The sequence below is a fragment of the Cebus imitator genome, unplaced genomic scaffold (genome assembly GCF_001604975.1).
Source record: "Cebus imitator isolate Cc_AM_T3 unplaced genomic scaffold, Cebus_imitator-1.0 Scaffold237, whole genome shotgun sequence".
In the NCBI taxonomy this organism is placed as follows: domain Eukaryota; kingdom Metazoa; phylum Chordata; class Mammalia; order Primates; family Cebidae; genus Cebus; species Cebus imitator.
In genome coordinates this window covers 2,393,420-2,416,989 of record NW_016107552.1, presented here as the reverse complement: position 1 = coordinate 2,416,989, position 23,570 = coordinate 2,393,420, and the positions used below count along the sequence as shown (strand labels likewise).

The following is a 23,570-nucleotide window of genomic DNA, read 5'->3' as shown; positions in this document are numbered from 1 at the left end:
GCATTCTCTGCCCTCAGTTCAGAGGGTTATTGGAAAATTATGTGTGTGCGTGCGCGCTTCCAAGTTCAACGCTGGAATTCTGCAAAGGCAGAGCTTAGAGATAAGAGAAACTGAGACCGCCAGAGAGGTGCTGGTGTCTCAGGTAGGCACCAGGGTGAGAAAGAACCAGTTGCTCACTACCCGCTGTGTGCCTTGCACCAGCATAAATGCTTTATGGGCATCTTCTTATCTTTATCACAGTATAGGATCCTTAGCCCCATTTTACACATGAGAAAAATTGAGGCCCCAAACAGTGAAGCAGCTTGCTTTTGCTCACACAGCAAAACAGTAGCACCGCCGGGACCCCACTGAAGTCTAAGTGATGCTTGGAGAATTCCAAGGATTTAATGTCAGAGCTGATTAAAAACCTGTATCCAGGAATGGGGCTCATGAATATCCAGCTCCTGGAGAGAGATTCAGGCCAGGGATAGGGCAACAGGAGTCGCAAGCAACGGAGGACTGAATGGCGACCCAGGCGACCCCGGTTGAGTCCCAGCCCTGCCCTCTGTCACCTGAGTGACTGTGGACAGTTGCCCTCCCTCCTCTGGGTTCTTTCTGCTTCCTGCACCATAAATAAGAGTTGGACAAGGCTACAAGACTCAGCGGCCATAGTCCAGCTTTGGAGTCAGGACAATGTTCAGATTCTGTTTTTTCCTCTTTTAAGCTACATGAACTGGGCTTCAGTTTCATAATCTGAGAAATGGGAGTGAGGCTGCAAAGCTCCCATGTCTGATCTAAGAAGGCTATGGTGATGTAAAGTAGCAGATGACATATTAGAGAGCCTGGTGCATGGTTGGCTCATGGAAGACGGCAGGCCAGCTCTGCTTTAGCGGAACAGACACTTAAAAAGCTAGCACCCTGGCCGCTGACCTCGACCCTGTCCCCGACGGGGATGCTGACGGAAGGCACTGTCTGCTCAGGTGTCGGGCTGGGTATTTACTTGACGTTATCTTGCAGGTCCAGAAACTGTGTGCCCAGCCTGAGTCGTTCCTTCTTGCATGAAACACATGGCCTGTGCCTACCATGTGCTAACCTGGTCTAGGAATAACAGTGATGGTTTCACCCTCTAAGAAATTATAGGCTTCATAGCATTGCTCTAGGTATGTAAGTGACAAGAATATCCATAGGACGGATGTTCTCAGGCTAGGGAAGGAGGGAGCATTTGCAGGTAGGAGATGGGCATCAGAAAGGAGCTGGCATTTGCCATGAAGCGAAGCCTCACCCGGCAGGAGGGGCTGTGAATGAAGGGGAGCAGCTGGGACATGTGACTTGCACAGGAGGCTTTAGGAAGCAGAGGGGCAGGAAGCAAGAGGGCTTGTTCCCTGTGCCACCACCCAGGCCAAGGCTTCCCTAAGAACCTCCTAAATCTCCTCTCTCTTTTCCCTCCTCCCCACCAGGGAGGAGCTGCGGAGTCTATTCCAGGCCCGGGTCAAGCTGCCTCCTGTGTGCCGGGCTGTGGCTGGTCTGGAGGGCACCTCCCAGCAGGCCCTGCAGAGGAGCCGCATGGTGAGGAGGACATTTGCTGGCAGCCTTGCCGCGGTGAGGAGGAAAGCCCCGTGCTCCCAGATCAAGCTGCAGATGGTGAGTGGGCACCGTGTCTCACGGTGTCATGGCCTTCACTGCCTCACATCCTCATCTCCTCCGGGCTGGGTCATGTGCCTGCATCATTTCTGACCTCCCCAGCAAGGCCAGAGGGGCGAGCATCACCCCATACCCCACAGAGGAGGAAATGGGGGCTCCCAGCCGTAGTGAAACTTGGCCCTGGTCACACCCCTGGGAAGTGACTGATCCAGCTCTGAGGCCTAAGCCTGTGCTGCTTGGTGTTGAGTTGAGAGGCCTGGGGGAGTTTCCACGAGCTATGAATGCCCTCCTGACAACAGTGGCACACAGGAGAGCCAGACTAGCCCTGTCTGCCTTGCTCACCACTAGTTTCCCCTGGGGCAAGGCGGCAGGACCCAGCTTGATGTAAACATGGTACCTAGACCTTGGATGTAAATCATGACCAAATGAGAACACGAGATTGGTCAGTGGCCAGGCTGAGCACAGATGAGAACGGGCTGAAACAAGGAAGGACACCTTGAAAGAAACCTCCTAGTGGGTTATGTTGGAAATGCCCTGAGCCTGAGTCCTGAGTTCTAGGCCTAGCTCTTCTGCTACTGGTCCGTGTGACCTGGGGCAACTCACTTGCTCTCTCCATGCCTCAGTTTCTCCATCTGTTTCAACAGGGACCATTATTTCTCATGAGTACAAATCAGGCTGTAGGTGGGAGCTCCTTGGCGTAGGACATGGGGGCCCCAAAGATGCCCAGGTTGGGCTTAATGAATATTTGGGGAGGGTCCAGTCCCCTTTCTGTGTCTTTCTGAGACAACTGGCCCTGACCTCCCTCTCTCCGGTCCTAGGATGCACTGATCAGCATGATCAAAAGGTCCCAGCTGCACTTTATCCACTGCCTGGTTCTGAGCCCTGTGGTGGAAAGCGGGAATGGGCGGGAATCTCCAACGCCACCACAGCCTGGTAGAGACAAGCCTGGGGCAGGTGGACCCCTGGCCCTGGATATCCCAGCACTGAGGGTCCAGCTTGCTGGATTCCACATCCTGGAGGCTCTGCGTCTGCACAGGACAGGTAAGAGACAGCTAGAACACAGCACCTTGTCTCTGACTCCTGGGACATGTCCAACCACCAGTGGTAATTGCCTGTTACTACCTGTAACAGGAAGCCAAGGGATGCGAGCCCCTGCCATGTGCAAGGAGCTTCACACCCAGCATCCGGGTTACTCTTCCCAGCAGTCTTCTGATGCTCAGAGAAGTGGAAGCACGTGCTCAAGGTCAGACTGCCAGGACATGGCAGAGCCTGGATTGGGACCCAGGTTTCTTTGAGTCTGAAGGACATTTTTTTTTCCCTTTATTTCTTCTAAAAACACACACTCACCCAAACGGGATACATGTGCAGCACCTGCAGTTTGTTACATAGGTATACGTGTGCTCTGGTGGTTAGCTGCACCCATTGAAGAAGCCCATATTATTTCTAGAATTGCTTGTAACTCCTAGAAGACTAGGGCTGCACCTTCCTTATAGGCGTCACCTTCTAAGGAGCATCGTCTCGCACTAGAGGGTGGAATTTCCATGATGAGTGATATTTTGATGTTCACGACGCTCAGTTTGGTTTGGGACATTGCTGTGATCCCAGGAGGTGATGATACGATTTGATGAGGGCTCATTTCACCCAGGGATGCAGGAGGCCCTGAGACCTAGAGAAGGGAGATTCCTGCTTTCACTGGGAGTTTGGGGAAAACTCACAGCGACATAACATCATAGTCAGGCCTTGAAGCATAAGAAACTGCTCACCTCTGGCAAGGGGAGGGAACATTAGGCAGAAGGATCAGCGAGTATGAAGGAGGGAGGCACAAAAGGGCCAGTTTTTCCAAGAAGTGGATTCAGAATGAGTGAGGAGTTGTGGGAGGAGAGGCTGACACACCCAGCAGGACAGGCTATGAATGCCTCTGTTGGGTTATTGCCAGGTCCACCTGGAGAGATGACGGGCTGGCAGGGGAATGGAGGGGTTCTAATCAAGGGATTGAAGTTTTGGGTCTGTATTTTAGAAAGCAGATGTGTACCTGATGTCCCCACATTAGTGAATCTTAGGAGTTGAGCTGGATCTCAATCCTTGCTATTCTTTTTTTTTTTCTTGAGACAGAGTCTCACGCGGTCGCCTGGGCTGGAGTGCAATGGTGGGATCTCGGCTCACTGCAACCTCCCCTCCTAGGTTCAAGTGATTCTCCTGCCTCAGCCTCCCAAGTAGCTGGGATTACAGGTGTGCACCACCATGCCTGGCTAATCTTGGTATTTTCAGTAGAGATGGGGTTTCACTGTGTTGGCGAGGCTGGTCTCGAACTCCTGACCTCGTGATCCACCTGCCTTGGCCTCCCAAAGTGCTGGGATTACAGGTGTGAGCCACCGTACCCAGCTCAATCCTTGCTATTATTTTCTGCCTCTCAGTCCCCAAAGGCCACCACACTGACTCCCCTCTCTGCCAGCTAGAAATGGCTCAGACACAGCCAGGCTCTCTGCAGGGGACAGGGTGGCTGGGGCAGGCAGAAGTCTCAGGTGGGCACCTCATTTGGTTAATGTCTCCATGGTCACGAATGCCCTAGTGTACGGTCGATTCTGCCATCTCCCCCCACTAGGTTAATAATGGACCCCTAGGCACCGAGTATTTGACCGGGAGCAGCTGGAAGCAAAGATGAGACCCTCACTTTGCTGAGCATGTCATTGATTTCCCTCCCACCCGCACAGCTGCAGAGGAGGGAGACAGAATGTCACAACAGAAGGGGGGAATGGGCACAGCCGGTGGCTGTGATGTAAACTTAATTCTCTTTTGCTACTTGGCAGGAAATGCTGGGCCTTTGCAGGTCCCCTGGACCTGGGTCAGACTGTTAGAACCCCCATGTGCGTACAGAGTCAGGGCAGCCCCTTCCTGTGCCCACGTGACCTCACGATACTGTCTGCCCTCACTCTTCTTAGCACAGCCCAACTCAGCCAGGATGAGCTTTCCAACTAAGCGAAGGGTTGATACCTCATGGTAGAAATTTCCAATTTCTGTCTCCTAGACCTGGTTCATTTCCTGTTTCTATTGCAAGTCACATCTGTCTCTTTCACATTCACATGAGATATATTTGTATGCATATACAGATACATCAAATATTTATGATTGGGAATGTGTGCATATGTAATATATATGCATATATACACATGCATGTGTGATACATTCCCGTGCATGATATTTATTGAGCACCTACTACGCACTTGACACTGTGTCGTCACATATACTAAGTGAGATCATTCTCACTGTGCTAAAGGTATGTGATAAGCATTCACTAAGCATTACCTATTGTGCAGCCTGGTGGGCACAGCTCAGACTCCGGAGGGAGATGGCTTGGCCTTGATTCTGGCCATCACCTCTCACGAGCCGTGTGACCCCAGGAAATTCCCTGTAGTGTATCTCCCTTTTTTCTCCTATAATAGCTCATACCTCAGAAGGCTGCTCTGGGTATGTTAATAAAAGGCTAAAGCTCAGAAGAGTGGCAGGTTGTGGAAAAGCACGTAATGCCCATCAGCCACTTTTTACTATAATTGTCATCGCATTGAATCCTCATAGTGACCATGTGAAGACAGATTTTGTTATTCTCAGCTGACAAGTGAAGAAATAGAATCTCAAAGACATGGATCATTTGTCCCAGTCATGGAGCTCATACGGACAGAGATGGGATGTGAACCCAGCGAGGTCTCCCCTAAAGCAGGCTCGTGACCTCCCAGGTCCCCTGTCTCTGTGCTGTCTGCATCCTTCAAAGCTGGTTTGAGACTCTCCTCTTCCCCAGGAAGTCTCCAGGATCAGCCACACACTGGATTGCTGTTCTTCCTAGTTGATGCGTTTGGCTTATTGTGAAGTCTCAATAAGCAAACTTTTGGAGTGAGATTTTCCCAGACCTTTTCTGATCCAGTCACTCGAGGGGTCTTTTTGAAGCAGCCGAGGGTCTACCATGCCCCTTGTACCCAGGAAAGAGTCTAAACCTCAAGACCTGGAATTTGAGTTCAATTTCCTTTGGGACCTGGTCTGTGCTCTTCTTTGGCTGGGTTTGAATCCCAGCTGGGACAGTTACCATTTTGCTTTGTGCAACTAGGTGAATTCATCTCTCTGGGCCTCAATTTCTCCTTTTGTAAAATAAGGATAATAATATAGGCCCATGAGTGTCTGTAATACAAGGAAGTTGCTATCCTAGTGACTGGCACACATAAACTCTCAGTAAATGCTGGCTGTTACTATGAACGATAAAATAACTTTTTTCTTTTTTTTTGAGACTGAGTCTTGCTCTGTCACCCAGGCTGCAGTGCAGTGACACGGTCTCAGTTCACTGCAACCTCTGCTTCCCAGGTTCAAGCAATTCTCTCTCCACCTCCTGAGTAGCTGGAATTATAGGCATGCGCCACCATGCCTGGCTGATTTTTGTATTTTTAGTAGAGACGGGATTTCATGATGTTGGCCAGGCTGGTCTCGAACTCCTGACCTCAGGTGATCCACCTGCCTTGGCCTCCCAAAGTGCTGGGATTACAGGAGTGAACCACTGCACCCAGCCAGTTTTTTTTTTTTTCCCTTTTTGGGACAGGGTCTCACTCTACCACCCAGGCTGGAGCGCAGTGGCATGATCATGGCTTACTGCAAACTTTGCCTCCTGGGCCCAAGTGATCCTTCTACCTCCGGAGTATCTGCGACTGCAGGCATGCACCACCATGGCAAATTTTTGTATTTTTTGTACACACGGGGTTTTGCCATGTTGCCCAGGCTGGTCTTGAACTCCTGGACTCAAGGGATCCACCCACCTGGGTCTCCCAAAGCACTGAGATTACAGGCGTGAGCCGCTCACCATGTTCAGCCTTGGAACATCTCTTATCCTTTCCTGTTCTTGTTCTTGTCTGTACAGCTTCCTCTGGCCAGACTTCTCTTCCATACCAAGTTCTTTTACAAACCCTATGGCTTCTAAAAACTGAATCTAATGCTATTTTCTCCCAGCAGCTTTTCAGGTGCCCCTTCTCTTCCCAGTTCGCCACATAGAAGGATGCAGCTGTGTCCACCCTGCATGGCGGACTTCCAAAAGCCCTTAGATGCTACCCAATGCAGCATGCCTCACATAGTCTATGGGGTGGTAATACGTGTTAGACAAAACACTTTCGTTTGCCGAACAGATATGGGAACCTCTGGGCTAACGTTGGGCAACTCAAGGCCAATCAGGCATCTCCCCTTCACGAGTTCTCAGAGCCTTTGACTTGGATGCTGACATGCCTTGTGACCTTCCAAGAGGCGGATGAGTGTGCAGGTTTGTCACACTTTCAGTGGAGTTTGTGTTCTCAGGAACGCATCTGGGGAGTGCCAATCAAATATAATCTCTTTAACAAATGGAGAAACTGAGGCCCCAAGACAAGAGTCCATGCATCAAGTTATTAGCCAGGCTGGGAGTAGGACCCTGAGCTCCTATCTGGGGGTTTAGGGAACTGGGCTGGATCTTCTCATCTGGACTCTGTGCTCTTCTCCTGCCTGCTCCTACCTCCCTAGGCTATGCTGACCACATGGGGCTCACTCACTTCCGCCGGCAATTCCAGGTGCTGGACCCTCCACTCCTGAAGAAGCTCATGTCGACCTCCGAGGGAATAGATGAAAGGAAGGTAGGTGAAGCTCATGCAGGAGGAGTGAAGGCCCCAGACACTTTGAGGTCTGATGGGCTCATGTTTCATAGGGATCACCACAGGGGGCATTTGGAGCAGCTGGCATCTGAAAGCAGGACTGTGGGGGCAGTGCAGAGGGCAGCATGAACCTCATGGTCAAATGAGGCTCATCATGGCTCATCATGGCTCAAATCCTTGTCCTAGAGCAAACCCCCACAACGATGTCATTTGGGACCTGACCCAGCCCAGAATAACCCTTCTGACCCCTATGTAAGAAACTTTAGGAAAAAAATTGAGACTAGAGCCATGAAGCCTGGGCACCATGGCTCACGCCTGTAATCCCAGCACTTTGGGAGGCCAAGGCGGGCAGATCATGAGGTCAAGAGATCGAGACCATCCTGGCCAATGTGATGAAACTCCATCTCTACTAAAATACAAAAAGTAACTGGACATGGTGGCGTGGGCCTATAATCCCAGCTACTCAGGAGGCTGAGGCAGGAGAATCACTTGAACCCAGGAGGCAGAGGTTGCAGTGAGCCAAGATCGCACCACTGCACTCCAGCCTAGGTGACACAGCGAGACTCCATCTCAAAAAAAACCAAAAACCAAAAAACAAACAAAAAAAAAACGGGTAGAGCCATGAGAAGAAAAATCCCAGCTAAAAGAGACCCTAGCAAGGCGAAAAGCCATCATTTGCAAAGGGTGTTCCACTCAGCACCAGCACCCTGAGGTGGTCTATGACAAGAGGGCTTCAGGGTCCAAAATGTTTAGGAAATACTAACATCAGGGCCCCAGGGTAGAGAATTCTAATGAACATCACTCCTTAAGGCCTTTGCACTAGCTGTTTTCTCTGCCTGGAGCACTCGTTCTGAGAATCTTTGGACGGGTGGTGTCATCTTGCTCTTCAGATCTCAGCTCAGGTATCATTCTTTGTCACATCCTCTTGTTTTAATGTTATGTAGCACTAATCTGAAATGACGTGAATCTCCTCTGTGTTTTTTGGCTTCCAGCAAGAGCTCAACAATTTTTTTTTGTTGAGTGAATGAATGAATGAATGAATACTCACGCCTAACTTTGTATTTTTGTCCCCGTGTGTCTTCTTTCTCCAACTATACCGTAAACTCTTGGAATCTCATCTCTACTTCCAGTGCCAAACTTTCAACAAATGTTTCTCTTGAGAATGGCCACAGGTTTATCCATGATTAGAGGGCTTGTTAGAACCTGCAAAGCCCTATTTCATCTTCATAACAGCCCTGCAAAAGAAGAGCTATTACAACCCACTTACAAAAGAGAACACCACATTTCTTAGAGATGAAATAGCACTCTTGAGGCCACACAGCTAGGCATTTGTGGGTTTGCTCCTTGGACTCAAGTTTCTCAATTCCAGGGGAGGATAGTTTCAAGAGCATAGTTCACAAAGGGAGGTAGTTCAAACCGACCTGACTTTGATTCCCAGCTGGGGCTATGGGAATGTAAACTAGTTATGTCATCTTTCTGCTTCAGTTTCCTCATCTGTAAAGTGGGAAGGACCGCAATGCAGAAAATATATAGGGGATCCACATAATTTCAAAATAAGTGCTGCAAAAACGAAAACAAGCAGATGTGATGGAGGATGATCTCTGAGCTGGGCTCTGAATAGCAAGATGAAAGAGTACTCCATGACACTCAGTGGGGTGTTCTGAGGATGACATGGAATAGTATAGTTCGTGTACCTTACACAGGGCCTGGCACATAGTAAGGGCTCAATATTCATTAACTACCATCATCAATATCAGCAGCAGCACCGTCAATATCATCATCCTCATTCAAATCCGGGCTGATGCCCAACAAGCCTCACGGACCATGTGTTCACAATCATGTTGCAACCGCGTGTGCCTGAGATCATCAGCACAGCAGCCCTCAATCGATGAGTCAGGAGACTGGAAGTCAACAGAGTCACAATTCTTAGGTGTCTTCCTACTTCTTCTTTGCAGTGGGCACTGGGGCGCAGGCCACTTTCAGTAGACGAGGCAATGCCTTCTGCAGTGCCCTCCTAACTCACTGTAGAGGGGACATCACCCCTAGATGTCTGTGGCACAGGGCTGTCCCTTCTCTGGGTAGTGGCCCATTTTGGAAGCCATGAGATTCTGCCTGGCTTGGTGCCATCAGCCACTCCATACCAGTCTTCACTGGGGGGTTCTTTATTCTTGGTCCCCCAAAACTTGACTTTATTCAGAGGGGCTGAATAAAGCCACCACCGAGAGGGTCTTGGGCGCCTCTGTGGTTGAAAACGGTGCAGGAGTCAGGTGTGGGGGAGTTTTTTTTGCGGAGGCAATGCGTGTAGCATATGGAAGTGTTTCTATTCTGAATGAGTCAGCAGTTCTCTGTTGTAGCCAAACCAAAACCACCTCCATACACACTAGAGGCCTCAGAAAGTGGAAAATTACGAGGAGAATGGACTTGGTTGGGAATGTTTGCTTCTTCTTATTCTTTTTTTATTTGCTCACAAATTTTATTTGCTGCAGCATAGAATTTTGGTAGCAATGAAAGGAAACACCATCCTGCCTCTTATGAAAAAGCTGATAAATATTCATTTGCCAGGCAACATGATATGCCATGAATTATACATGAACACGTGCTCGGGTGGGCAAACTATCAGTTTCTTTGTGCAAAGCAGTTAAGACCTCAGGATTTAATAAGACAAGGTTGACAGCTAGAAAAGGTCAATATTGTCATTAGACACTAGACGGCAGCAGAGGGAATTCATTGTCAGGGTGTCAAATGGGTCTTGGTGAAGTCCCTTGTGGGTCTGACATGTGGTGCCTGGAATGTTGGTGTTTCATGCCAAGATGGTTTCCCAGTGAACTCCTCTCCTTTTGTGGGTACCTGATGGATATATCGTGTTCCCGAAACAAAAATAGCATATGCCTTTTCTCCCAGATGCGTAAACTCATTACAGAATATCAGGCATAATATGAAAAGTTACAGAACCATGAGCTAAGACAGTATTCAAAATATAAAGCCTTCCCACTCGGAATCATTCCCATTTCACAGCATAGGCAGCTGAGGCCACGACCACCCAGCCAGATAATAGTGGAGCTGGGATTTGAACTCAGGCTCTCAGATTCCTGACACAGGGCTTTCTTTTAAAGTTATGGTAAAATATGCATAGCATAAACTTTACCACCATAACCATTTTTTTAAATTTTACTTTAGGTGCATACTATATCTGACATTTCTTCCCATGTTATCCCTCCCAACCCTCCCCATTCCCCGCTGTCTCTCCCCTACCCGCCCCGCCAACTACCCCCAGTGTGTGATGCTCCTCTCCCCGTGTCCATGTGTTCTCATTGTTCAGCACCGGCCTATGAGTGAGAACATGCAGTGTTTGGCTTTCTGTTCTTGCGTCAGTTTACTGAGAATGATGGTTTCCAGATCCATCCAAGTCTCTACAAAGGACACGAACTCATCATTCTTTATGGCTGCATAGTATTCCATAATTTTTAAGTGTATAGGTCAGTGGTATTAAGTACATTTGTATTTTTTGAGCAACAATAGGCATCATTCATCTCCACAACTTTTTTCATCTTGCAAAACTGAAACTTGGTACCCATTAAAAAATAATTCCCTAGTTCCTCCTTCCCTCAGGCTCTGGACCTCATCATTCTACTTTCTGTCTCTATAATTCTGACTGTTCTAAGTCCATCATGGAAGTGAACTAATGCTGCATATGTCCTTTTGTGACTGGTTTATGTCACTTTGCATAATGTCCTCAACGTTCACCCATGTGTGGCATGTGTCAGAATTTCCTTCCTGAGGCAGAAAAGTATGTGTACATCTACCTTATTGTACCTGTCCATTCAGCTGTCAATAGACGTTTCGGTTGATTCTATGTTTCTTTTTTTAATTTTTATTTTAAGTTCAGGGTACAAATGCAGGTTTTGTTGTAACAAACTTGTGTCACGGAGGTTTGTTGTACAGATTATTTCATTACCCAGGTGTTAAGCCTAGTACCCATTATTCTTCCTGATTCTCTCCCTCCTCCCATCCTTCACCCCCCAACAGACCCCAGTATGTGTTGTTCCCCTGTATGTGTCTATTTGTCCTCATCATTTAGCTCCCGCTTATAAGTGAAAACACATGGTATTTTGTTTTCTGTTCCTGCATTAGTTTGCTAAGGATAATTAATGGCCTCCAGCTCCATCCATGTTCCTGCAGAGGACATCATCTCATCCTTTTTTCTGACTGCGTAGTATTCCATAGTGTATATGTACCACATTTTCTTTGTCCAGTCTATCACTGATGGCCACTTAGGGTGATTCTGGCTTCACTATTGTGAATTGTGTTGCAGTGAGCATACGTGTGCATGTGTCTTTATAATAGAATGATTTATATTCCTTCAGCTATATACTCAGTAATGGGATTGCTGAGTTGAATATACAAATACCTCTTCAAGACCCTGCTTTCTTTTTTCTTAAACTCTTGTTTCAGGTTCAGGGGAGGTACATATACAGGTTTATTGTGTAGGTAAATTTCATGTTACGGGGATTTGGTGTGCAGATTTCATCGCCCAGGTAATAAGCATGGTACACAATAGGTAGTTGTTCAGTCCTCACCCTCTTCCCACCCTTTACCCTCCAGTAGGCCTGGTGAGACCCTGCTTTCGGTTTTTTGGGGTGTATACCCAGAAGTGGAATAGCTGGATCCTATGGTAATTCTGTTTTAAATTTTTGATGAGCTGCCATACATTTTTATAGCAGCGATACCATTTTGCATTCCCACCAATACTGCACGTGGGTGCCAGTTTCTCCACATTCCTGCTGTGTTATTTTTTGTTTTGTTTTTTGATAGTTGCCACGCTGGTGGGTATGAGAGGGTGTCTCAATGTTGTTTTGATTTGCATTTCCCACATGATTAGGGGTGTTGAGTATCTTTTCATGTTCACACAGAGCTTGAACAGAAGCCCTCTGAGGACAGGCGGAGTACTTGGTGCAGTTCTTTACAGGACAGGACATCCATGGATATTCACTTTAAATAACTATCATTAATTTCACCCTACTTTAACCAAGTGTCTGCTTTTTGCCAGATCCTTGCTAGGCACCAGCAAGTTCCATACACAGTTGGTTTTGGGACACCCCAGGAAATGCCATTAAAACATTTGATGTTTCCAAGGGAGGTGACAGGGGGGCACTCAGGGAAGACATCTCAGAGTAGGTGATGCTTGAGATGAGGTCTGTGAAACTATCTGGAGGAACCGAGTAAGAGAATGGTTACAGGACATTCTCATGTTGGGGACAGGATTGCAAAGACCTGCAGTCACGAAGGTGCATAGAGAGTTCAGTGGTGCTAGAGCCTAAAAGATGCCAAGTGCCAAGGAAAGAGGCCGAGGAGTTTGATAGAAACAAATTCTGGGTTCTCTTTAGCCAAGCTAGAGAGTCTGGGCTTTATCAGGTGTTCGGCGATGCTCTTCTGAAGGGTTTCAGCAGGGGTGTGCCACCGCAGACCTGATCTTTATGACTTGGACTGGCTTTAGCAAAATTATGAAAGAAGTGAAGTTCATGCTGCCCATTCCATGGTCCTCTCTAGGAAGCAGTGTCCTCATGCTGACCTCTGGTTATTCTGGAGACCCCTGTCTCCTCTAGACACCCAGGCACACACTCAAGCCTCTCAAATGACCCCGCCTTCTCCCTCTAATCATCTTCAGTTCCACTCCTCTCTCCCAGGCTACCCCCTCTGGTTAAGAAGATGCCTTAACCTACACCAAAGCCTGCACAGAGGGAACACAAGGGTGGAACATCAGGCAGGTCAGTGAAGGCGCTCTTTCAGCTCACCTTGGCTACGTCCCAGATTCTGGTCCCTTCCATTTTTCTGCTGCGGAAGCAAGAGTTGCCAAGTCTCTCTGATCGATGTGAGGAAACCCTTGGGCCTGCCCTCCTCCCCTCCGAGTGTCTACAGTGTCGATTGATTTTAGCCGGCGAAATCTCTGTCCCTGAGGACTTGATCTGAAGAACATAATTAAAGGCTGTCAATCTATCTTCTCAAAGGCAGCCACTGTTGTCCTGTCTCCCACCCTGGTGGATACTCCCAGTTTCCTGTGAATTCATCTCAAGAGTCTTTATCTGCTGGGAAGAAACCCTTATGAGCCTATGACCAGGGAGGAAGCTGTCTACTCTCCAGGGGCTGAATAATTATTCAGGGGCTCCCACCACCTTCGCTCCTGAAATTTATTCATCATCCCTTTCTTGCTCACCTTGCTGTCTCCCTCCAGTTTGGGGTCTATTGTTTTGTTTGTTTGTTTGAGATGGAGTCTTGCTCTGTCGCCCAGGCTGGCGTGCAGCCGTGCTATCTCAGCTCACCACCTCCTGGGTTCAAGCTATTCTCCTGCCTCAGCCTCCTGAGTAGCTGGGACTACAGGCATGCGCCACCATGCCCAGCTAATCTTTGTATTTTTAGTAGAGACAGGGTTTTGCCATGTTGGCCGGGCTGGTCTTGAACTCCCAGCCTCCTATGATCTGACCATCTTGGTCTCCCAAAGTGCTGGGATTATAGGTGTGAATCACGATGCCCAGCTGGGTCTATTGTTTTAATTATTTTACATGTTTTCCACTCGATTTTAATCAACCCAATTACATTCATGTGTGTGCATGCCTTTGGTTTTTGGATGGTTTCTGCCTTTTTCCAGGCATTCTATTTATAGCCGTGAGCGTAAAGAGTTAAAAAACAGACACAGTTTCCACCCTTATGGAATGATTTGGCCGCTTGTCAGAGAGGTGCTGTGGTTCAAGTATGTGGCTCAGAGTCAGATAGTCTAGAGTTCAAATTGTGTCTTCCTCCGTATCTCTCTCTATGGATCAACGCTTTTGATGCTTGATGGCTGTATGACCATCGGCAACATATAGTATAGCATAGCAAAGTGTCTGGTACATTTTAGGGGCTCAACATATGGAAGCCATTAGACCATGGTGTGGGTTTCATGGGGGCAGGTGCTATATGAACGGCAGCCAGATGGTTCACAGGATGAGCGTCCTATTCCATAGACAGATTCTTCGTATTAAACTGTTGATTGAGGACTGAGTTGGGGAAGCACTTTGCAGCTATGGCTCTTCATTATTTCGGGAGTCTCTTCTGTCTGTCTGGCATATACAGCCAAAAGTGAGATCTCGGCCCATATGCTTTTTGGGTACACTCTTCTTGAACATTGGAGAGAAAGCTCTTTGCAAAATTCTAGGAAACAATGGAATTCTGTGAGCGGGGATGGTGGGTTGGATGCGACTAAAATCTGTGACACCCCAAAATCTGGTCTCAATTTGACACAGGCTATCTGAGTTTTTATATTTAAGGCAGAGAGATCTTGGGTTTGCCAAAAGCCATGTTTGCTGACGTGTAATGTTGACTTAAAGTGAAAATGATGACCCATCTCTGCTCAATGCCTGGGCTGCTTCATTGAATGAATCTTACCAGTTGTGAGTTAGAGGTGGGATAGCTTAGCAGGGTAAGGATACAGATTCTGGAGTTGGGCTTTCTGTGCTGCTACTGTGTCTAATCTGCTCACTGGCTGCGTGACATTTGGCAAGTTACTCAGCCCTTCTTTGACAGTTTCATTAACTTAAAATGGCCTACTGATAGTCCCTAATACTCTTGATAGAAGGATTGAGTAATTTAAGTTATTAACATGGTGACTTCCATATACACAGAGTAAATAATAAATGTAATCAATTATGATTTTGTTGTAAAAATAGTAATTTTACTATTTCTATGGATTTTAATGCCCCTTCTATGCAATGAAGGCTTTAATCTTTGCCTTAAAAGCCTCAAATGATTGCTAAGATAAAATAATTTTTGATGAATAGTAGTAAATATTTAATCAACTGATTATCTCTCAACTACGTTTGGATAGTTTTTGATTTTCTGACTATGAAGAAAAAGGATGTTGTGAACATTTGTGTACCAGTCTTTGTGTAGAAACGTATTTCTACTTTTGGGCGCATTCTTGGAGGAGAAATGTGTTATATGGTACATTTATGTTTAACTTGTAAATATAACTTTTAAAGAAACTGTCAAGTTATTGACAGTTGTCTCTACCGTTGTTCATCTTCACTGTCAATGTATGAGAGTTTCACTTTCTCTCTATCCTTATCAATACTGGAAATTGTTTGCCTTTTAGATTCATGCCATTTTGTTGTGTGCAAAGTGGCATCTCATTGTGGTTTGAATTTGCCTTTTCCCTAATAATGTTGACTTTTTTTTTTTTGCACGTGCCTACTAGCCATTTTATCTCCTTTTTTTGTGTGTGAAATCTCTATTTTTTTGCCCATTTTAATTAGGCAGTTTAACTTATAGAGTTGTAGTAGTTCTTTATTTGTTCTAGACATAATTATTTATCAGATGTATGCTTTGAAAATATTTTCTTCCAGCCTGTGGCTTGTCTTTTCACTTTCATAATGATGCACAGAGATTTTAATTTTTGTGAAGTTCAGTTTACTAATTTTTAAGTGAATGGTGCTTTTTTCATATCTAAGAACTCTTTGCTTACCCCTAGGTCACAGAGATATTCTCCCATTTTCCTCTAGAAGATTTGTAGTTTTATCTCCTCCGTGTAGACATGTGATCTATTGTGAGTTAATATCGTGTATGATGTAACATACATGACTACATTCATCTTTTTGCATATGGATATTCAATTGTCCCAGAACTATTTGTTGGAAAGACTGTTATCATTTCTCTCAGTGAATTGCATTGAAACCTTTGTCAAGCGTTTATTGGACATAAATATAAGAGCTTAGTTTTGCAATCTAAATTCATTCTATTGGTCTGACTGTGGTAATTAGTGGCATCTCCTTCTTTCTTTTTATTCTTTAGTGTACATAAACTTTGTCAGTTTTGTCTTTTCAAAGGACAGACTTTTGATTTCACTGATTTTTCTCTATTGGTTTTCTATTTTCTTTGGTTCTGTTGTCTTCTATTGATTTCCACTCTATATTACTTCCTTCCTATCCCTTGATTTGGGTTCAGTTTTCTCTACTTTTCCTGGTTTCTTAAAATGGAACTTTGCTCAAATTATTGATTCAAAATCCTTCTCCTTTTCCAATATACAAGGTCAAAGCATACATTTTCCTCAAAGTACTACTTTAGCTGCATCACATAAAAATTTTCATTTAGTTCAAGATATTTTCTGATTTCTAGTGTGATTTCTTCTTTGGTCCATTGTTTATTAAGAAGTGTATTAATTTCTACATATTTCGAACTTCCTCACCTTTTTTTGTGGTTGGTTTCTAATTTAATTCCATTTTAGTTTAAGAACATATTTTATATGATGTCAGTACTTTTAAATTTAATTTTGCTTGTTCGTTTTTTAAAATTTATTGAGACTTATTTTATGGCCTAATATTTTATATCTAGGAGAGTGTTCCAGGTGTGCTTATAAAAACATGTATTCTGTGGTTGTTGATTAGTCTATAGATGTTACCTGGGGTGATTTGGTTGATAGTATTGTTCAAGTCTTATATATCCTTACTGGGTTTTTTTTTTTTGTTCTGTTGCCCAGGCTGGAGTGCAGTGGCACGATTATGGCTCACTGCAGCCATGACTTCCTGGCCTCAAGTTAGGCTCCTATTTCAGCCTCCTGAGTTGCTCAGACTATAGGCATTCACTACCACACCTGGCTGATTTTGTTTTCTAGAGATGGGATCTCACTGTGTTGCCCAGTCTGGACTTGGTGTCCTGGGCTCCAGCAATCCTGTGTCCTCCGTGTCCCAAAGTCCTGAGATAGCAGGTGTGAGCCACTGTGCCTGGTCTATTGCTATCATTTATGATTAATTGTTCTGTAAATTATCGAGAGTCAGGTATTATTTTGACCTCCAACTATTAATGCTAAATTTTATATTTACCCTGTCATTCTATGCATTTTTGCTTCATGTGTTTTGGGGCTCTGTGGTTAGGTACAGACATATTTATAACGCTGTATCTTCTGGACAGATTAACTCTTTGTTGCCATAAAATGTCTCCCTTTGTTTCCGGTAATGATTTTTGTTTTAAATTTTAAACAAAATTTGTCTGCTATTAGCATAGCCACTCCAGCTATCTTATGTTTAGTGTTCACGTGATACATCTATTTCATTTTCCCCCTTCCAACCTATCTTTGCATCTAACCGCATCTCTTATAGATGGTATATAGTTGAATCTTCTTTTTGCAAAATCCAGGTTGACAATCTCTGCCTTTTTATTAAGGTATCTGATATATTGATCTGTAATATGATTTACACCCATCATTTTGCTGTTTGTTTTTTGTATGGGCTTCGTGTCTTCTTTTAGTCATCTCCTCCTTCAATTGCTTCTTTTGTGTAAACTAGATGTTTTCCAGTGGGCCATTTGAATCCCTCTCCTAGTGACTTTTCTACGGATTACAGTATGTATTGTAATTGAAGACACTCCACTTCAGATTAATACTAACTTAATTCTGGGAAAATATAGAACCTTTGCTCCAATATAGCCCATTTCTTCCTCCTACCTTAGTGATACTATTTTAATACACAATCTCCCCTCCCTGTATATCTGTGTGTCCTACATCCACGAATTCCACCAACAACTGACTGAAAATATTTGGAAACGAAAGGATGGGTGCGTGTGTACTGAGTATATACAGACTTATTTTCTTGTCACTGTTCCCTAAACACCACAATATAATAACTATCTGTATGGCATTTTACATTGTATTAGGTATTATAAGTAACATAGAGTTAAAGTTTACAGAAGGATATGAGTAGGTTATTTGTAAATACTGTATGTCATTTTGTATAAAGGACTCAAGCATCTGCAGATTTTGGTATCCTTTGGGGGTCCTGGAATCAATTCTCCATGGATACTGAGGGATAACTGTATATCACATCTATCTATGTTATAAAATCAACAATAAAGCTTTATTATTTTATTTAATCTTACGTATTTTAGGCGAGTTAAGGGAAGAAAAGAAAAAGATGTAGATTTTTCCATTTTCCTATGTGTTTTTATTTTCCCATGCTCTTTAGTTCCTCAAGGATTTGAATTATGTATGATATTATACCTTTCATCCTGAAGGACTGCCTTTAATACAAGTGAAACAGTAAGGCAGGTCTAATAGCAACAAGTTCTCTCAGCCTTTGTTTACCTGAGAAGTCCTTACTTCACCTTCATTTCTGAAGAATAATTTTGCCAGATACAGAATTCCTGATTGACATGCTTGTTTTTTCCTTTCAGCACTTTTGACATTTAATCTCACTGCATTTTGGACTTCATTGTCTCTGAAGATAAGTCAGCCACTAATTGTTTGGATGCTTCCCTTTACACAATAAGTTATTCTTCTCTTTCTGCTTTCAAGATTTTCAGTAGTTTATGCTAACTCTTGGAGTGGCTGCTTCGTGTTTTTTCTATTTGGAATTCATTGACCTGCTAGGATTTATGGATTTTTTTTTTTTTTTTGGGGGGGCAGTCAAATTTGGAAAGTTTCTAGCCATCATTTTTCATACTTTAAAATAATCTTTGTCCTTTTCTTCTGAGACTTCTATTACGCATATATTGGCCTGCTTGATGTTGCCATACATGTCTCTGAGGCTCTATTTTTCTTCATTCCTATTTCTCTCTGTTTTCAGATTGGAAAATTTCTATTGATCTAGTTTCAAATTTGCTGACTCTTTCATCTGCCATCTCAGATCTGCTGTTGTGCCCCTTTAGTGAATTTATCATTTCGGTTAACTTACTTTTCAAATGAAGAATTTCCGTTTGGATTTTTTAAAAAATAATTTCTACCTTTCTATGGATATTTTGTATTTCAGGAGTCATTATTATTACACTGTCCTTTCATTCATTAAGTATTTTTTTCTTTTAGTTCTTTGAACATATTTACAATGGCTGTTAAGTCCAAATTCTGAAACCACAAAGCTACTTTCTACTATTTCCCCTCACCCTTAGTTTGGATCATAATTTTAGGTTTATTGCACATCCTGTAATTTTTGTTGAAGGCTGGACATCTTAGGCGACATATTATGGCAACTCTACATTCTTATCTTTCCTTCATCATTTGGTATTATAACATGTCTTGACTAAAATTGTGGAATCTGTCTTCTCATGGTGTGGGACCACTGATATCTCTGCCCAATTTGTAAAAAATTGTGTTTTTATTTGAAAGCTGACTTCCCAGGAGTTGCTCCTGTGTCCCTATAGCGTAGGGTCAGCAGAGATTGTTATCAAACGTCTTGAATCTTTGAGGCTTTTACATTCTCCTGCTGAATCTGTGTGTGGGCTGGGGAGTGTGTTCAGCATTCAGGCAGTTGCCAGTTGTGCTTCAGCCTCTCCTGAATGTAGAATGTTCTCTACATTCTGTTTGGCTCTTCCACATATTTTCTGCCTATGCACATGGCTTCATGTTCAACTAAACAGGGATATGTAGCGAGCAGGGCCTTCTCCAGTCTCTCCTGTTCTTGTGTTTAGCCTGGAGCCAGGAATATATGGGAACTTATCGAGCCCACTGTGGCTGCCCTATTTCCTGTATCTCCTGTTAAATTTCTGGCTTGTTTAGGCTCCAGCGCTTGCCTCAATTAGGACAACAACCTTAGGCTTAGCTGTGCCATTGGCCTTCCTCATTTGTTTCCTGCCAAGACTGCTATTGTTTCTGACAATGCTCCTGGGTGTGGGTTTTTTCCATGCTTTGCTCCACACAGGTGAGCCCCTTCTGGAAGCAAAGCTGCTGTTTTTCACAGGTGCCTCCCCCTGGAAGGACTACTGCAGAGAGAGAGAGAGAGAGACAGAGCTGGGGTGGGCAGTGAGTGGGAGAACCTATAATTGATATTGCCACAAACTCTCACACTTTCTACCTGAGATCCAGTAGGTTTTCTTGCATAAATGCTTCTCAATTTGTTCCATCCTATTGTCCAATTTCCGGAGTATTGAACTTGTGGTTGTTGGGAATTTTATCTATTTTTATCATGCTTTTGGGGGAGGGGAGAGGATTTATTAAGCTCCTTCCTCCACCATTCTGGAAATGTCTCTCTTACATGCTACTTTTATGACCTCATTAAATCTCCACTGCATCCTTGTGGGACAGGTGCGATTACGCCATGTTGTCGAAAGCAAACTGAAGTCCAGAGAGGAGGAGAGGCTTGCCCAGGGTCCCACAGCTAGTGAATGGTGGTACTGAACTGGATCCCAGCATTGGAGGAGGGAGAAAAGATCAGGAGCTGATTCCTTGGGTTCAGACCCCCTACCATCACTTCCTAAACACGAGAGCTTTGCCAAGTCATTTCATTGCACTGGGTCTCACTTTCTTTCTCTATAAAATGGGCATGAATTAGTACCTGTGGAAGAGAGTTGAAAACATTTATGAGTTGTGTAAAGCAGTTGGAGCAGGGCTCAGACTCAAAAACAGACTGAAAACTGTGTTTCCTTGGAACAAAACGGCCGCATTTGACTCACGAGAAAGCAGTATTTTATGCTGCAAGAGGTAAGTTTCATTACCTGGGCAATTCCAATGCATGGAAGAGCTGATTCCATAAAGACACAGGACAAGGAGGAATTTCTCAACAGTCACCTGGATCCTTGCTGTGTCTTTTTCTGTCAAATGGTTGGACAATGATTGCGTCATGTTGAACTAAATGAAATAATTGATATTTGACCTCAACAAATAACAGTTTCATATGGTTCAATCTAACTGTAATGTTAATGGGGATAAAAATAACAGCATTTAAGTGCAAAGTAATTTACAAAGTCCTTTTCATATACTTTCAGTTAATCCTCCGAATTGCTGTATGGTCCAGGCAGGGAATATCCTCACCACTTTGCACGTGGGGAAGAGGGTCAGTTGTATAATTTAATGCCTGCGCTTACCCACTCACGCCAGGGTTTGAATCCAAGCTTTGTTATATGTAACATTAGATCAACAGAACAGAAGATCTATGCTGGGACTGATGTTCTTGGCTACACAGACATCTGAAGAGTGTCTCAGCAAACAAGGAGATGGAGAAGGAGTCTCAGTTATGGTGGGTTGGGCACGTGCTTTGGCAGGGTTTGAAGTGTATCTGAGAAATGGGATCCTTCATCCATGTTCTGCAGCACTGTTCCAAGGTTTTGGCCAAAACAGAGGTGGCTATGAGGATGAAATAGCTCCTAACATTTATTGAGTGCTTACTGTATGCCAGGTGCTATGTAAAGTCCTGCACAAGCACAACCTCAGAATTTTCTGAAACAGGTGCCATTAGCATCCCCATCTTTCTGGAGTCTGAGGCTCAGGGTAAAGCCTTTCCCCAAGGCCACACAGTTTATGGAGTGATAAAACCAAAACCTGAACCCAGATAGATCTAACTCTGGATCATGATTTTTTCTTTTTCCCCAAAACATCTGCCATAGACTTTACCTCAAGGGTACACTTAGAAAAATTTCATTGGTCATATATTTCATTTTAAAAATCCATTGTCTCTTCAGTCAAATAGAAAAGGCATTATATTTTGGATGTATTGGTGTTATTCATTTCTACCACCTACAGCTCCCTTGGAACATGTTTGGCTAAAATGCGATAAGTGAAACCACTGAAATTTTGGAAATGTGTCATGGAATGTTCTTCCGGGAGGTCAGAAGATGGGGTTTCCTTCCTGATTGCAGTCTGCGACTAGATTTTTAATAAGGATTTTTTTTTGATATCTTAGGAAGTTTTCTGTGATACCTTTGACCCATGGAATTGAAACTCATTGACTAAATTACTCCAGCCTCATAATACATTTTGCTTCCTGAGCATTGCAATTACTTTTCTGACAGTTTATTCTTAAAATAGGCTTTCTGATTTTCAGTAAATGAAAGACCAATGAGGGGTGGTATGTGGGTGAGGTGGGAGGGGAACTGGTAGGCACAAAACAACCAGGCATGACCTGGGTGTATCTGAGAGTCCAGACCTCTGGCCTATTGTTTCAAAGCCTGCATGACTATTTGACAAGGGGAAGATTCCATTAAATGGCTGGCAATTTGGACCATGCTGCATCCAGAAATCTCTTTGAGTAGACTTGTTTCTCCTGCTTGGGGCTGCTTTTCCTCCCTATGGCATCTCTCTGGTTTGGGTGTTCATTCATTCAGTCATCTTATCTATTGAGCTCCTACTGTGTACATGAAACAGTACTATAGTGCGGTACAGGAAACACAGGCTCCTCTGACATAAGGTAGGTCAGGCAGGCGAGGTTAACGACCATATCATTTATTTAGTAAATACTTGTGGGAGTGAGGCAGTCAGCAGCAACTGCAATGAGACGCACAGAGCGGGGAGGCTGTCACAGGAGGTCTTAGTGAATTACGAGGCATGCAGCACAGTTTAAGACATAGGTGTGGCCAGAAAGAACTTCATGGGAATCTGCCTCTTCCCTGTGTGCAAACTTGTAATCTTGAAACAAACAAACAGAAAACCCCCAAAAACCCTTCATTTAGTTTTTATTGTGTGTGTGTGTGTGTATTAAAGTATATATAAAATAAAAGTTAATCTTTTTAAAAAATATATTTCTTTATTGTACTTTAGGTCTGGGGTACATGTGCAGATCATGCAGAATTGTTGCATAGATACATACATGGCAATGTGGTTTGTTGCCTCCAGTCCCCCATCACCTATATCTGGCATTTCTTTTTTTTTTTTTTTTTTTTCGAGACGGAGTTTCGCTCTTGTTACCCAGGTTGGAGTGCAATGGCGTGATCTCAGCTCACCGCAACCTCCGCCTCCTGGGTTCAGGCAATTCTCCTGCCTCAGCCTCCTGAGTAGCTGGGATTACAGGCACGTGCCACCATGCCCAGCTAATTTTTTGTAGTTTATTAGTAGAGACGGGGTTTCACCATGTTGACCAGGATGATCTCGATCTCTTGACCTCGCGATCCACCCGCCTCAGCCTCCCAAAGTGCTGGGATTACAGGCTTGAGCCACCGCGCCCGGCCCTATATCTGGCATTTCTCCTATGTTATCCCTCTCCAAGTTCCCTAGCCCCCACTGTCCCTCCTTTAGTCCCCCCCCAACAGACCCCAGTGTGTGATGCTCCCCTCCCTGTGTCCATGTGTTCTCATTGTTCAACACCGATTTATGAGTGAGAACATGCGGTGCTTGATTTTCTGTTCTTGTGTCAGTTTGCTGAGAATGATGGTTTCCAGATTCATCCAATGTCCTACAAAGGACATGAACTCATTGTTTTTTATGGCTGCATAGTATTCTGTGGTGTATATGTGCCACATTTTCCTTGTCCAGTCTATCATCGATGGGTATTTGGGTTGATTCCAGGTCTTTGCTATTGTAAACAGTACCGCAATGAATATATGTGTGCATGTGTCTTTATGATAGAATGATTTATA

General features: G+C 44.4%; 1 protein-coding gene across 3 annotated transcripts in view; it reads left to right on the top strand.

The window, feature by feature from the left end:
- Positions 1 to 23,570, top strand: part of MYO18B (myosin XVIIIB) — a 285,741-nt gene that overhangs the window by 94,668 nt on the left and 167,503 nt on the right. For all 3 annotated transcript variants that reach the window (XM_017498142.2, XM_017498140.2, XM_017498145.2), the window contains 3 exons: positions 1,437 to 1,620; positions 2,439 to 2,661; positions 7,144 to 7,253. In XM_017498142.2, the coding sequence (XP_017353631.1) occupies positions 1,437 to 1,620; positions 2,439 to 2,661; positions 7,144 to 7,253 (517 nt within the window). The remainder of the gene's footprint in view (positions 1 to 1,436; positions 1,621 to 2,438; positions 2,662 to 7,143; positions 7,254 to 23,570) is intronic.